Here is a 15,403-nt window from a genome sequence, read left to right as displayed (position 1 = left end):
TCGATCACATCGGTGTTTCTGCATTGCCAGATCCACATTCGGCGTAGGCCTGATTCCAATTTGTGGTTATCCATTTTCAAGCCCAAAATTGTTGGGGATTGTTGCGCTCAAAGCGTGGAGTGTAAATCCAGCCGTTAGTTTGTCATCATCCTCTAGGCGGAAATCTGCTTCTTTGTGAGAAGTCAGAAGACATTGTCAGCGTGTCTGTGTCGTGTTCTCCATTACTCCACAGCACACTTACCATGTGTCAATTCTCACTGGAACATAACATACGTTGACTGTGGTCCCAGTGCCCCCCCTCCACCACCACCCTGAGTGAAAACTCTGAAGTGCAGAAGTTCCGGCATGACCCAATAGCCTCGCCGCTCTTGTCTGCCATTCTCTCCAAACTGCTTCATGACTGTGAACAGTTACCTTTGCACCTTCCCCCCTTCGTCGCTGAGAGCCAAACGACTTTCTTTCTGCATGTTCTACAAGGCCACACGCATGCACGCACGGGATTTGGATGATCCCCGAAAACCCGCCTGTCCCATTCTCTCCTCGGCCTGGAAACGTAGGGCTTCATTCGGGACGTTATTGTCGTACGTGCGTCAAAGTCAAGTCAAAGATGAGCCGCGAGTGTCAAGGCGTCAGACGCTATTAGTCGGCCGTCACTTTGCACCTGGCCAATGAGAGAATGGGGAGCGGGGACTGTCGGTGCACCCAGTAATCTGGAGACGCTACTCAGGGGACTTTCACTCCCGCTTCCCTCGGGCTTCGGGGCTTCACACGCAGGCAGACCAGATAGGAACGAGCGTGACAGCATTTCAGCTGCAAGACTATTTACTGTCGATTGGCACCAATTATGTGTTTTTATCAAGTAATCCTACAGCAGTACGTTAGATGATGCGATTTGTTTTTCCAAACACAGAAAATTAAAAATTAAAAGTATGCTCGACAAAAATCAAATTTAAAAAAAATATCAAAGTATTTTTCATATGTAGGTTTTGATGACACAGATTTTTATGAAAACACTCATAAGCATAATGATTAATGGTAAATATTTTATTTGTGTAAAAGACTTTCTGTAATGTTTACCTAATGTTTTGATTGTACAGTCGTAAGCATTTCTATGAAGCTCTTGTTTTTTCATTACGTTTCATACAATAATAATAATGATGATAATAATAATAATATCAACATGCAGCCCATTGAAAAACACGTAGTTTTTTTTCCGTTTATTTAAAATAGTAAAATAATAATAATAATAATTTATGTAATGAATTAAAGAACAATGATACATATCATAATGACATCATCAAGCAGCCCATTGAAAAGCATGCATTGTTTTTTTACCATTTGTTTTAAATCGTAAACTTGTTAGTGTTTCAGATTTGACGAATGGCCCCAAAACATGTCAACACGCTTATCAGACATATTTGAAAAGTCGCAGAAAATAAACAACACACAATGCACGTTAGAGTGAAGCTTCCCTTTGGGCGTGGAGCAGTGAAACTTCATTTGTGCAAGCGACAGCATGAGTTGGCACGTGCGGCACCGCCCGTAGAGTAGTGCCATGGCATTTTTTGGACCGAGGCGCGCTTCCGTAGCGCTGCTGCATGATGGGATACAGGTACGTGCTCCGCTCTTCTCAGACCCAGCGGTTTGCGGGATGTCAATGTAAAATGTATGACAAGTTTGTTTGAGGTTTGCTGCTGAAGACATTGCTCATGCCTCTCCCCCTCCTCCCCCCCTGAATGCCTCCCCCTCTTTCTCCTCACCCTCTTCCCACAATTATGGTTTTGCCTTTTTGACCTGTTTCGGCCTTAGCACGCAGCTTGAGCCCCTGAACGGCGCCAAAGAATTCATTCGTGTCTCCACTTTGATGGGACGAGCTGAGCGTCGCAACCAGAGCTTAGTGTAAATCTCGTGTGAACTTGACGAAATTGGCCATGTTTGTTTCACGGACGGGGGTTCAAGTCTGCTAAGGCCTGCGCATTCTGATGAAGTGACCTTCCGACTTCCTCCCTGGATGAATAGTTTCTCCTCTTGCCATTAACCTGCTGCTTCTCCTCTCCTCTCATCCTGACACGTGACTGTAGCCAAGATGTCCGTCTACAAGCGAATGAAACTGGCATGTTGTTTTGATTGCGGCCGTTCAGAGCGAGACTGCTCTTGCATGTCAGGCAGTGTACATAGTAACATGGACACCCTTCAGAGGGCCTACCCACTTTCCTCTGTGTCTGTTCATGATTGCGCAACCACGTTACGTGCCTGTAAGTGACACCGCCCAACACATGCTGTTACGTGTCGTCTGTGACCTGTGCTTCCATGTGTGTCGTTACCATGCGCTACAGCTACCGTAACGTGTGTACACGTGTAGGGGTGACGTTGTCCACGTGCAGTTGTGGTCCCATTACTTTGTGTAGATGTGGATTTGTGGCATAATTCACTTTTAGTTTCTTTTGTAATTGGCGATCACTGTTTTTCAGACGAATAATAATAATACATTTTATTCATAAGGCGCCTTTCTATCTATCTATCTATCTATCTATCTATCTATCTATCTATCTATCTATCTATCTATCTATCTATCTATCTATCTATCTATCTATCTATCTATCTATCTATCTATCTATCTATCTATCTATCTATCTATCTATCTATCTATCTATCTATCTATCTATCTATCTATCTATCTATCTATCTATCTATCTATCTATCTATCTATCTATCTATCCATCCATCTATCCAAAAGTTAAAAAGATTTGTGTTTAGGTGTGTGGATATGTGTCTCAGTTGTCTATAGATAGCAGATTGCAATCACGAGTTTTTGCTCTCTTTCCATCACTTTCCAACTGGCTTATCTATTTATCTATCTATCCTTAATTATATGTTGCTAGCTAGCACTTCTGTACTTTGATTGGGTTTTTCTCACCGTCTTCATTTATTTCTCATGCTCATTTAGTTTCACTCAGTGTATGGTGTCTTTTGGTGGGTGTGTAGTGTTGTGGCTCTGTGGTGCTGCTGTATTGTACAATACTGTAGATGGCCAGCTAGCTATCGCATGCTGCATTTCGTCATGCAGTTCTGTGATTAAGAAAAAAAAAAATCACTTCTGGAGATTGACTGTTGTGATTTTGATGATTGTTGACAATTTAAGGTAAGACGTGTGTCCAGGAAGAATGGACATAATGTTTAATTGTACAGTTTTATTCTGCAATGTAATGGTTTGTTATTATTATGCAATGTACATTTGGTGTAGCAAACCCTGAGTTCACTTTTTTTTTAAGTTTGTATTTTTGTTACAGTTAGCACTGTCTTTCTTTCATGTTTTTGTTGGCCTACTTCAAATGAAAGATTTAGGACAATAAAATAAGACCATCGGCCCTAAGTTATCTTATAATATCGCTGATCTCACAGATCAGAGTTGGTTCACACTGTCTATCTCCGTGTTTAACAATATTATCATCCCAAAGAGAACACCAGCAGAAAACCCGAAATGAAAAACCAAAACAAGATGTTGGCTTGATAGGGATATTGCGATGGCACAAAGTGGGCAAATCGCCTCTCTGCCGTTTGCTCTTGAGAGGGTCGGAACGACTAAATTGTCTGTCGATTAGACATGGCAGCGGTAGGCCTGGCTATCAAAGCCCGGGCCTCCGACGTGCAGATCTGATTTCCTCTTCAGCATTCTGCCGACGTCGGCCGACTCAGCCTAGATTAATGTCAAACGTGCCATGATGAGTTTAGTTTGGCCCCGTGTACTTCGGCACTGCGCTGGTATCCCTCGGTACCAATTACTGGCCATTACATGGTTACTGATCTCACTTCTCCCTCGAGCTCCTTGTAGGATTTCAGGAAAGCCTCCCCTTCCTTGGATCCTCCTTCCCCCCATCTGTATGAACAAAGTGAGTTTTAGCGAAAGAGTGCTTGTCAAGTTGAGGATTACTGGATTTCCTCTTGCCATTTCCTCTTCTTCATTCTGCGACCAGATAAGACATCTTTATACGTGATGACTTCATGCCTTCTTGTGCATCTGGACTAGATTTTCTTTGGTCGGAAAACTTTTACCGCTTTCACTATTTAGGCGAATTTGTCGAGCTAAGTTGCTATGGAATCCTGTGATTGTTGGTGGCTGCCACTGATTTGGGTTATATTAGCCGATATTAGATTGTACTTCACCACTCATAATTTCCCATGTACTGATTGAGTGGGCAGCTGAAGTGAATGAAAACAGATATGCTAAATAATTTTCAGACATCGGAGCTGCCTATTTTGTATGCAAGACAAAATGATACCAAAGTTACAAAGAGACATTTTTAACAAATAGTGTAACAAGTTTACAAAAACAGAAAAAAATACTGAATACCTGATTGTAATGCCCAAAGGTTGCCAAGACGATGTACTCAATTCTCATAGCAGTCTCAGGTCCTGTTTTATGTCCTGACCACCAAGTGTTGAGATACAAAAGATGATATCATAAAAGGTTTGCATGAGGAACAAGGGGTGCGGTCTTGTGCTATTTGGCTCTATATCCAAGGCTTTTCCGTGACCTTCCATCGGTGCATACCAGCATGCGTCTTGCCTCTCCTCGTGCATCTGCATCTGATTGCTGGAGACCTTATCTCTCCCGACACCGAAATTATGTTTTCATTTTCCCGGCCCTGCTGGTCCGTCACTAAACTTGCCCTGACAGCTGCTGTCCACCAGGCAGACGAGGAAACAACCCCCCCTCCCAGCTCTACCCTCTTTCCCGAGATGCTAGCCGGTTAGTCCGCCGCTTTGGTGGCGCGGGCAAATCGCTACGGACAGATGCCAGGGCCACTGTGGGTTGTTGTATGAGGATCTGTGTCAGAGGCCAGCCTTAGGCACTCATTGTGACCTTTAGTGATGGAAAAGACCCTGAGTCGAGAGTGTCAGCGCTGCCCAGTTGAGTTAAGTGTCCACTATGTTCATTCCGTGTCTCCTGAGTCAGGGTCGCTCGCGTATGATATAATGGAAGTGGATAATTACGCTGCTAAACACAAACATCAGAAGTGTGACAAACTCAGATTTGATTTTTACGCAAAACTCAGCAAAGTTTAACATTGCTGGCGGTATACACATTTAGACAGATAACGACAACTTGGAGGATTCGCTCGCATTACGGCATTTCCGTAGCTGTCGTCCTGGCTCTAATACTAACCCAGAAAGCAGATTAATGGCCCCAATTTTATCTGCATTCAACAGTTCCAGAAAGGTGTCAGTGTAAAGGAAAAACACTCCTTCTTAATATATTAGTGATGGGCATCATCATCAATTATTTGGCCAAAACGTTTCCCTTATTGAAATGTTATTTTTCATTTTTTCATCTAAAATAATATTTGAAAAAAAATGTATCATTGGATTTTCTGATTGGGATTTCATGAAATGCCCATCTCTAAAACATATCATTGTTCAGATAGATTTGTTCACTGTCTTGCATTGTTCTCCAGATTTCATCGAGCATTTATCATATTCAAATGTTTTCTAATTGTTCACATCAATCGTGGTTCGTTTTAAAGTGTTAGCTCTTTAGATTTCATTGTAGATGAAGCACAGCACATCCTGACAATGGACAAATCATTTCATTTCCCTTTTATGAAGCGCATTCCACAAATCATCTTCATTGTGTTTTCCTCATTCATTTACTTCCATTCCGCATTCATTGCGATTAGTCTGATGTATGCATTGATTTCTTTCATTTCATTTCATTTCCATGCCCCATTCTTATGTTGATGTCTCTTATTTCCTACTGTGTGCTTCACGGCATCCTTTCTCCCCCCGTGTGACCTGCCACTTGTCTTTGCATTCTCCTCAGCCAAATATAAGTATAACGGATATGTCAGATCACGTAAGTGTGTTTCTCTGTCCTTCCCCGTTCGGCTCTATAGGCCCTTTTAAATGTAACACGATTAGTACTGACAGTTTCCTCCCTGTCTAATGTTCCCTTAGCATGTAACCCTTTCGTATTGTTATTTTAAGAGCAAATTTGTGTTCAAACAGTGTTGCCACCAATATAACTTTGAAAACACTGTTAATATCTAATGCAACCAGAAATAGTGTTATTTTTCTATATTGACAGTCGATTGTAAAGCTTTGTATAAGAAATGGCTTTGTGTTCAATAATAATAATAATAATAACAACTTGGCGTTCCATGAACCATTGTTCTTTTGTATTGTGCTGCATCTAGCAGCAGATGGCGCTACAACACCAGGGAACAGTGGAAGCCAAAAAGAGACTGGTGTTCGATTCAAAGCTGATTGCAATTTAGGTAAATAATTGTCACTTCTGGTTAAGAATAAAACTATAAAGTATCACCTGCTATATAAGTCCATGTATAATTTAATTTGACCTTTTGTTCTTTTGTGTAGAAATATATTGCAATCTAAGGTGTTTGTTTACACTCCTTTAATCATCTGCCGTAATCATAATATCCATGTGATTTATTTTTGTATTCAACTGTAGCAAAAACCCGGGGTTGAAATACCGTTCCTTGTGCAATGAAGACGAAAAACGTTTGCCAGCGCAGGCAATGGCAAAAAACAAAAGCCAGCTTCCCTCACATGCTAAAGTCAACATTTTCCGTTGTTCTTCATCCATTTGCACGCGGCGCGGTAGCGTCATGTGATTAGCATTTCAGGAAGGGACAGTTGCCGTCTGGCTTGTTCAGAAAGCACAGTGGAGCTGCCAAGGCGGCTGAGCGTGCTCTAATGCTCTACATGTTTGACAAGGGCCAGATGAATCCAGGAGCTATCGGTGGCGCCCTGTAAATCAAGGAGGCAGCTGACTGCTGGGATAAACGTCTGTTTATCGCCCGGGGCCACCCAAGCATGCTCTGTCCTCCAAAAGGACCAACCGGCCACCCTCCCACCCACGGCAGGAAAAGGCCTCTGCCGGCCGACTTTACAAGCACAGATTTGACTCGTCCCCTTGCCGAGCGCCTCGACCCCGTTAGTGCATTTTGTGTGTTGAGTATGTGACAATTGATTGTCATATTAAAGTAAACAGGATGCCTCGAGACACACGGGACGGCTGAAGCCACGCAATTTTAATCCAAAGTGGTCCCTTCCCCATGTCGAATGCTTTTAAATGAGCGCTATCATAAATTATGAGTTCACGTTGTGTATGTTGACGTGACAAAACATCTAACGTGATACGACTGGCTGCCTTTCTCCCGTGCTTTGTTCCAGCCTTGTAATTAATTCACGTTTGTCACAAAAATGGTCACGTGCGGGCAGATGACAAGACAATAAGAAAAGTCTGATAACAAAGAAATGATCGTGCCTGCTTAATTTAGCTTTTAAAAACAGAAATAAATGCCCTGTACGTCAGCTAAGCTATTCTTTATCCTCTTGCACAACATGAGCCTTGTCGGATATTGTCCTTTTCATTTCCTCGTCGTTGACTTTTCTCTGAAATCCCAGAGAAAACCATGTGATTATACGTATGACTAAATAATGTCAATGTGTTGATTTATAATTGCTTATCTAAAAGCATCCCTAAAGCTTTTCTTACACTTTGTATTCTTCATTGTTTGACAGTAACGGATGACGTTAGACCGTCTTTTCAAAAACGATCCGTTAAAACCAGCGGCTGCCCTTCCACCGCCATCACCTCAAACACTTTCTCGCCCAACGCCCTGCAAAGCAACCAGAACGCCTCGGTTAAGCCAGGCGCCATCAACATCCCCCTTGTTAATAACCGTAAAGGAAGTCTGCTTCCCACGCCTGCGGCTCGCCATACCAAACTGCGCCTCAGTATCTCGGTGCCAGAAGACGCCAGATCCTTGGCGGAGAGTCGGCTGAACCGGGCCCGCAGTCTGCCGGTGAAATACCGCTACCACCCCAGTAATGCCATGCTGCACAGTCACAGTAGCCACTGTAGGTTGCCCCCATAGCGGGATGCATCAGTCGGTAGCCTGCCTGTGCTGTTTGCTGCATGATGCTTCACTCCGCCGGGGCTGCGACTCTTGTCTTCTTTGCACGGTTTTAGCAGCCATCAGGCTGAGGGGTTGTGAGTAGCCCGTAGCTTGGAGACTCAGATACTACATTTGGTGTTACCTTCTTTGACTTGCTATGTCGTACTAGGGATGGGCAGTCCAAGAATTCCTGAATGTTTGGGAATTTTCTTTTCATATATATTCAAACATGATGAGAAAACGAAGCTTCAAATTGGATTCATGAACACGTTTGTTGTATCCTCTAGATGGCACTGGTGGTTTTTAAATAAAGCGCTTCAAGAAATGGCAAGTCAGTGAACGTTCATCCAATGTTGAGTGCCATCTCGAGGAGCCAAAAATACAACTGGTTCATGAAGCAAATTTGAAGCTTCATTTTGTGATCACTGGCAAGAGGGGATGCTGATATCGTAAGATGCTCACTTAGCCGCTCTTTTCCCTTTGGGTTGTAGGTTCCCATTTCAGAATAGTCCAAGACAAACTCTTTTGGTCTTCCTGTTTACCATTTGTTTCACCTCGTTTAGGCAGCAATTTACTTGGGTCTGAATGAACTGCGCCCCCTGCTAGAAAATCCATTGCGACTGCCTATTGTTGTTTACCCTGCCCATCCTTAGTATGTTCTCTCGGCTGATATCATGTTGTGTGGTCCATTTTAAATAATGACACGACCTTGATGGTTAACAAACGAAAAGTTGTTGTGAAATTAGCAGCAATGGACGACACAAAGTAAGCAAGGGTAAACAACTTTTATGCCGCTGCTTTCTTTGTGTCCTCTGATTCGTGCTAAGATCACATGCTGTTATTGATTTCTAACCCAAGGACTAATCCAAGTGTGCAGTGGTGCAGCCAGAAGGGTGTCTGGTGGAAGCTCTTAAACGCAGACAGTAGTGAAGATCAGACTAGTGCCGGCCGGCCGGCCGGGCCTGACCTCACTTTGGTTGCTCTTCCTTGTCCTTTCAGTCTGGGAAACTCTTGCAAAGTGCTTACGACCAAAGTGTCAACCCCCCAAAATTGAATATTTAATCTTACACGCATCATTAATTCCCAAGCTAGTCTTGACCTTCGTCTGCTGGAGGGTTATTTGTCCTTACTAGCCGCTTCTGACATGTCTGGCCCACTAATTCATCCCCCTGTTAGCGTGTCCTTCATAATGTGTGTGGAGTGTTCTCTTGGCATGGAGGTAGACCAGTAGAAGAGCCATTTTCTGCACTAGAACCGGAATAATGGGCCCGATAGGCTTTTTAGCCCCCCAAAACGAGCCACCATAAGATCCATCGCCATAACCTCCTTTTACTTTATCTCATTGTCATTGCTTTTGCCCACGATCCACTGACAATGCCAATCACATGGCAGTTAATGGTGTAGGTAGGCATGGTCACTCTGATGCAGACTGCTAGCGGTCCAAAAAAGCCAGGTGCACCTAAAGCAAACAAAAACATAAGGCCCTTACGTCCTTTGGTCATTTTCAGGTCATCAATTGGTTTTTCTCCGGGGTTGTCTCCTGCCTTAAAGATTCCCCCGTTACTAATAATCGATCTTGGTTTTCTTCCAGTTATTAATTTACCCTTTTCTTTCTGTTCACTTTTGTTGTGTTTGCTATGATTGAGTGTTGACAGTTTATTTGTTTAGTTTCATGTCAGGTCCAGCTCACTTCCCCATCCGTCTCTGTCTCTGTTCTGACACTGCGCGCGTGTGTTTGCAGTCGAAGACGAGCATCCGTCAACGCTGTCGCCCAAAAAAAAGCAGCGCAACGGAGGGATGCGGAACTCGCCCAACTGCTCTCCCAAAATGATGAGGTAAGAGACGCTTGCGTTCGCCTCGCCGTCTTCAAATGGGGAAGAAGACAGATGCAGGGGGAGGGAGGGAGGGAGGGAGGGAGGGAGGGAGGATGGATGGAAAGACAGCAGACACTTCAGAGGTGATGCTGCTGCTGATGGTGGGCGTTTGGATGGCAGGCGGGAGGGGGCGCACGGAAAAATGCGCCCTGATAGGCTGAAGCTGTTTAGGTTGGCGCGCTGTCAGCTGTTAATGACAGAGCTGAAATAATGTTTCTGTCACCAGTAAAAAAAAAAGTCAGCAAGGAGTCGTTTGAAATGCACGAGCCCCCCTCGGCTGCCTTTAAAGTCCCAGCTGCCACCTCCTCCGGTCAGGTCCACATGTAGTCCTTAAACATTGCTGACACTAATGACACCGGCGGCCAATCAGAAAGACCTGCATAGTTACTTTGCCCCGAGGCTACCTCTCTATTGTGGGAACCCCTGTGAGTAGTCTTTCTGCTACTTAACGGCCATATGCGAGCTGCATTGCCACAATCAAATATGAATTCAAATATTACCTTCCTTTTATCCTGTCCCGTGCTATTAAATTGCTCTTAATTGATTTTGAAAGATAAAAGGGGCCAAGGTATTCATGCTACAAGGCAGGGGGTTAGCCTCATGACAGCGCGGAAAAACAGAGAGGCCGCCGTGGCGGAGATCTAACAGGACAGGAACATTCGTAGCTATGCCGGCTGGATCTTAATGAATGCGAGGCGAGAGCCGTGCGGTTCGAGACAACTTGTCAGTATTTAAAAAGGAAAACTATCAAATGCGCTCTGGACAATCCAATGAGACCCAATCCTGTGTAAAATCAACCTTTCAAAATAAAGCATAACATTTCACACACTTTAGTTGTCAGTCAAACTCAAACTATTTTTTTGGTTGATGCTTATCATAATGCATGCTATCATTCAAACATACACATGTTCACTGCAGCTGAGTAAATAAAGGAATTCATATTACAAGCGTGATAGATGGTCACCTTTCGGGACACTTGCTGAGTACGAAAAAAAAATCCAAGTATCATTTAAAAACGTTTCTTCATGAGGCACTGCTTGGGTAAGGTACCACAATATTACACGTTTTGTGAAAGTTACACACTGCTTAAAACTACGAATAATTGCCAACACTTTATTTTCCCTATATTTTAGTTAGGAGCAAGTTGTTTTGTTGTCTTCCTCCCTGAGGCAGCATCCCTCCCACTGCTCTGGCAAATCTATATGTTTTTTAATCTCGTGCACTTGTGGGCCTCCCCCTCAGTTCTCCATTAAACAAGCACTTAATAAGCTTGCCAAAACCATTAGGCGAGCACAAGAGTGGTAGCCTTCAGTCAGACTATCATTTGCGATGCCCTGTGCACTACAAAACCAACTTTAGCCTGGCAGCTTTCCAGCAAAGTTACTTTAGTTTGCCTAAATTTCCGCACGAAAGCCTTTCCTCTCTCTTCGTCTCTGGCATTATAGACGGTCCCCTTTTGCCACGTAATATATGATCTGCCTCTTAGCTTTGATCTTGCAGCGATAATCATTTTGCGCAAGTTACTTTCTCAGTTTGGAAGCGGCTTCAAAGCAGCGTTAAAGTTTTCTCCGCTTTAGGGATGCTTCGGTGTTCTGAAAGCTCTCGGGTACTGCCATGACAGGTCCTCTGTTATAGGTGTAGATGTTTTCTCCGAGACTTAGCCCACAGCACAACATCAAATTACCCATCACAGCCCAGGCAGCCAGCCCCCTTTCCCACAGCTGCCCCTGTCAACATATAACAGCATTTATATTAAACAGTTATGCTTTACGAGGTGGGTTTTATGCACAATGAAAAGTGATTGTTTGAGGTAGCCTTAGGGATGCTTTACTCTACAAGCAAGGAAAGAGGAGGAGTGGTGGTGGGACGCAGCAAGAGAGCCAGCATACGTAGCGAGCGAGCGAGCGAGCATGGTTTTTACAGGACTCGCCGCCCGAAGGCCTTTGTAAATAAATAATGATCAACAGATTGGCTGTGGGCTTTTGAAAAGCACGCCTTTGTCAGTTTGCATGATGGGGAAAATTTTCAAAGCGCCTTCGGAGTCTGCCAGGGAGGCATTGGGGGAGCAGCCAAACCATCCCCAGTTTGCGACTGCCGAGTGTTTCGCTGGAATAACTCAAGTGTTTGAAATACATGCTGAAGAATGGGGGGGGGGGGGGCACTGGAGAGGGAGGGATGTACTGTAAAGCAAATACTTGTCCTATATAAATTCTTCTCTCGTCAAATTCCGCATTGACCAGCGATGGATGGCAAAACAATCAAAATAGATTATTTTCCAAAAGATTTATAGCGTAGGACCAAAACTATTTCAACTGCAATTTAGAGTCCTTTATTCCCAGACAATCGTAATTTAGATCTGCGTTATTCTGACGCTCGATTAGATGTGCAACTCTGGCCTTCCACTGTCATTTGAAAGTGAATAGATTGGATTTTCTGCACTGGCGTCAGCGTGAGGAAGATGCTGAATTATATTCATCGTGTCTATTTTATGGCCCGTCTGAAGATGTATTTGTAAAATTCTGTTCTTCTGACCTGAATCAATGTGGATATAATGTGGATGAAAGAAACAAAAATAGAATTGGATTAGGCCAGAATTTCATTTTCTTTGTCACCCATTTCAATTTAAAGTAGCAGTGTAGAAATACATCTCTCCTATCATATTTAAAAATATAACTTCATCATTTGAGTTGACCCGGCCACGTCGCTGTTCTTTATTTCCCGTGTCTCACCTCGCTAACGAGGTGTGCATTGTCAGCGCCGCGTTAACGCCGTCTTCGCCAAGCTTTGTGACGGGCCCGCCAGTGACGCCGCACTTCCAAAATGGCAAAAACAGTGTCATCTGGATGCGCTATCCCCTGGGCGTGGCACTGCCGTCTGCTCTGCCTGAGCTTGGCGGAAGGTTCAAGCTGAGGCAGGGAGAAGGCAGAGAGGGGGGGTGGGGGGGTGGATGAGGAGGTGTGTGGCATCAGTGACAGGCTGCCAGTCACGTCGCTGACAGCTGGGTGAAAGATAGCTGTCTTGACACGCAGGAAGAGAGCGCGCGAAGGGAGGGAGTGAGGGAGGGAGGTGCAGCCATGCGCCAGTCAGCGCCGGTGAGGAGGCGAGCGATGCCGAGCAGATTGAAGTGACGGCGGCGGCGCGGCGGAGGTTGATTGGCGCAACGCGGGGCTCCAAATGAAAGATTCAGGCTGAGTGTAAAAACACTAAATGCTCTCAGTGTTATTATCATCGGCGCTAACTGATAGAGGGAAGCAGAAAGGTGGGTGGCTAATTGACAGCTTTCCCCCATTCTTTTTTTTCCTGCTACTTTCCTGCAACCCAAATGTAGAGTGAAGAAAGCATCGCCATCAAAGCCTTGTCAGTGAATGACAGCTCAGATGGAGGATAGACAGAGTGATGATTTGAAAACGATATATGTCAAATTCCAGAGCTGTTTCCCCCCCTATATTTTTCAAATGTATCTGTTTTCACATCCCCCCTGAATTCAATATATTAGATGTATATTGAATGACTTCAACCAGAAAAATACATTAGATATGAATTGTATTTGGGAGATTTTCATTCTCTATTATTATTGACTTACCTTACAATGCAGAGCAGACGCACACATCCATAATCAATAGTAAAACCGTATCTTATTTGAGTAGCACGATACTCATGCAAAAAAGTGTAAACTCCTGTTGCTTGCTGTCAATTAAAAACATTTTGAGCAATGAAAACCGTGCAGATTCAACCTAGGTTAAAACCTCAGAAATAAAAAACTACATGGTCCTTGGCTGACTTCCAAGAGTTAAACTTATGCTTGAATGTACATCTAAAACCTAATTACCCTGATTTCAAAAATACATGATTGAATACATTCAATCAAAATACATGATCATTATTATTATTGCTATTGTGCCGAAGAACTGCGCTGTTTGTTTCTGCTCTATATCCCGAGTCAGTGTTGTGGATCAAAATGTCTGCATTGCCTTTGTAGCAACTGCGAGAAGACGTCTTGCAGAATAAACGCAAGAGCAGGAGCAGCGTTAAAGTTGGACTGACAGGAACCCTTTCATGGTCAGTGTTACAGTGGATAAAACTCAACGCCCCACTGCTGTGGATTAGCCCGCTTGCTCGTGACACGCTGCTGAAACATTCATGGCCGTCAGTTGGGGAGGCGCAATGTGATTGGGCAAAGGCTTGAAATATTTAAAGTGGGAGCCTGTTGGCACCTTTTACTGTTTGCACGGCGTGGCGTCAGGAGCTGGAAAAAGAGGCTAAAAGCTGGTAATTGGCACTGTGTTGCGTGGCGTGTCAGTCTGTAACGTTCAAGTCTTGCCGCTCTTCGGGCTGCCTCTGCGAGCGAGCGAGCGAGCGCCTTTGAGCTTCCTGATGACTTGACATCAAGGAGCAGAAGTAGAAATTGCAATTCCCTCAGAAATTGCGTGTCTACGCTGAGAAAAGCTGTCTGTCGCCCAGGCAGAATGGCAACAAAAGAAATGGAGAATCTAACGCTGATTAATAGATCACACATCATCACAGCGTATCATAGCAATTCCCCGACGCCTTGCACGCGTGCCCCCAAGGGGTTGTGAACAGCATAGGAAATGAGGGAGGTAAAATTGTACTATTTGTTTTTGCATGCCCTTCTTTGCCAACTATTTAGTTTTTGCTCCCCAAACACATCTATTGTTTTGCAATTTGGCTCAAACCCCTCCCTCCTTTTATTTGAAAATGCTGACATTTGTGTCAATGTTTATTTAGGATTCACACCTTGCCCTCTTTTTAAAACTTAGTCGTCAAAACGACAGAACGTTCCAAACATTTGATTAATAAAATGATGATAAAACTCAATAAATAATTCAATAGTACAAAACTGTCTCCATCCTCTCCCCTCATCTTTCACACATCAAGCTTGTACAATTAGGTAAAAGTGTGTGAAATGTTCATTTATTCCAGCAATATTTTGGGACGATTCGATTCCAGACTCTGGAACGGATTGATTTGATTTATATTATTTCCAATGAGAAACATTGCTTTGGTTTTTGTCAGGTTTGAACGCAGAATGCAAATGTAGTGGCTGACTCTATCGTTGTTGTTTTACAGTAGACACGACCCTCTTCTCATACCTGCTAATGAACAAATGGAAAACATGGACATGAATGTGAAGAGGTATGACTCCACCGGGATGTTTCACTGGTGCCCATCAAAAGACATCGAAAAAGTCATCCTGGTGAGTGAAACCTGCTTTCTTGACTTTATTCTATCAAAAGAAAAACAAATCACAACATATACAAAAACTAAATGTAAGTATCCTAAGAAGTGGCCCCCCACACACACACTTGTGAAGTGGTCTAATCACATACTAATATGTACTGACATTTTTTTCTCTGCCTCTCTGCTTCAAGGTGAGTTTACGGTTTTCTTTTTCTCTCTGCGTAGAGGTTTAAGTCGTCCACGCATGCCTTTGCTGCGATGTCTCTGCAACTGGGCAGTTTGCAAGCATTTCGGTGCACCCATTAATCATTTGTGTCCTCCGTATCGCCACGACATTCATTACGATTTTTTTTTTTTTTTACCAGGATTTACCTTACCTCACCTTGTAGTCAACAATTAATTCCAGCT

General features: G+C 43.7%; 1 protein-coding gene across 29 annotated transcripts in view; it reads left to right on the top strand.

The window, feature by feature from the left end:
- LOC148392825 (calcium-activated potassium channel subunit alpha-1a) overlaps window positions 1-15,403 on the top strand; it is a 99,832-nt gene that overhangs the window by 69,842 nt on the left and 14,587 nt on the right. For 10 of the 29 annotated variants that reach the window (XM_088384422.1, XM_088384420.1, XM_088384434.1 and 7 more), the window contains 2 exons: window positions 9,664-9,757; window positions 14,885-15,011. In XM_088384422.1, coding sequence (XP_088240548.1) covers window positions 9,664-9,757; window positions 14,885-15,011 — 221 coding nt within the window. Of the gene's footprint in view, window positions 1-2,081; window positions 2,256-5,821; window positions 5,855-6,194; window positions 6,276-7,545; window positions 7,885-9,663; window positions 9,758-14,884; window positions 15,012-15,403 lie in introns of all 29 variants that reach the window. The other 19 variants (XM_088384414.1, XM_088384430.1, XM_088384426.1 and 16 more) reach the window with 10 other exon arrangements.

This window comes from Syngnathus floridae, chromosome 9 (assembly GCF_059516105.1).
Source record: "Syngnathus floridae isolate MCC-2025c chromosome 9, RoL_Sflo_1.0, whole genome shotgun sequence".
Taxonomy (NCBI): Eukaryota; Metazoa; Chordata; class Actinopteri; order Syngnathiformes; family Syngnathidae; genus Syngnathus; species Syngnathus floridae.
The sequence above is the reverse complement of the archived record's forward strand: the minus strand, read 5'-3'. Positions and strand labels throughout refer to the sequence as shown.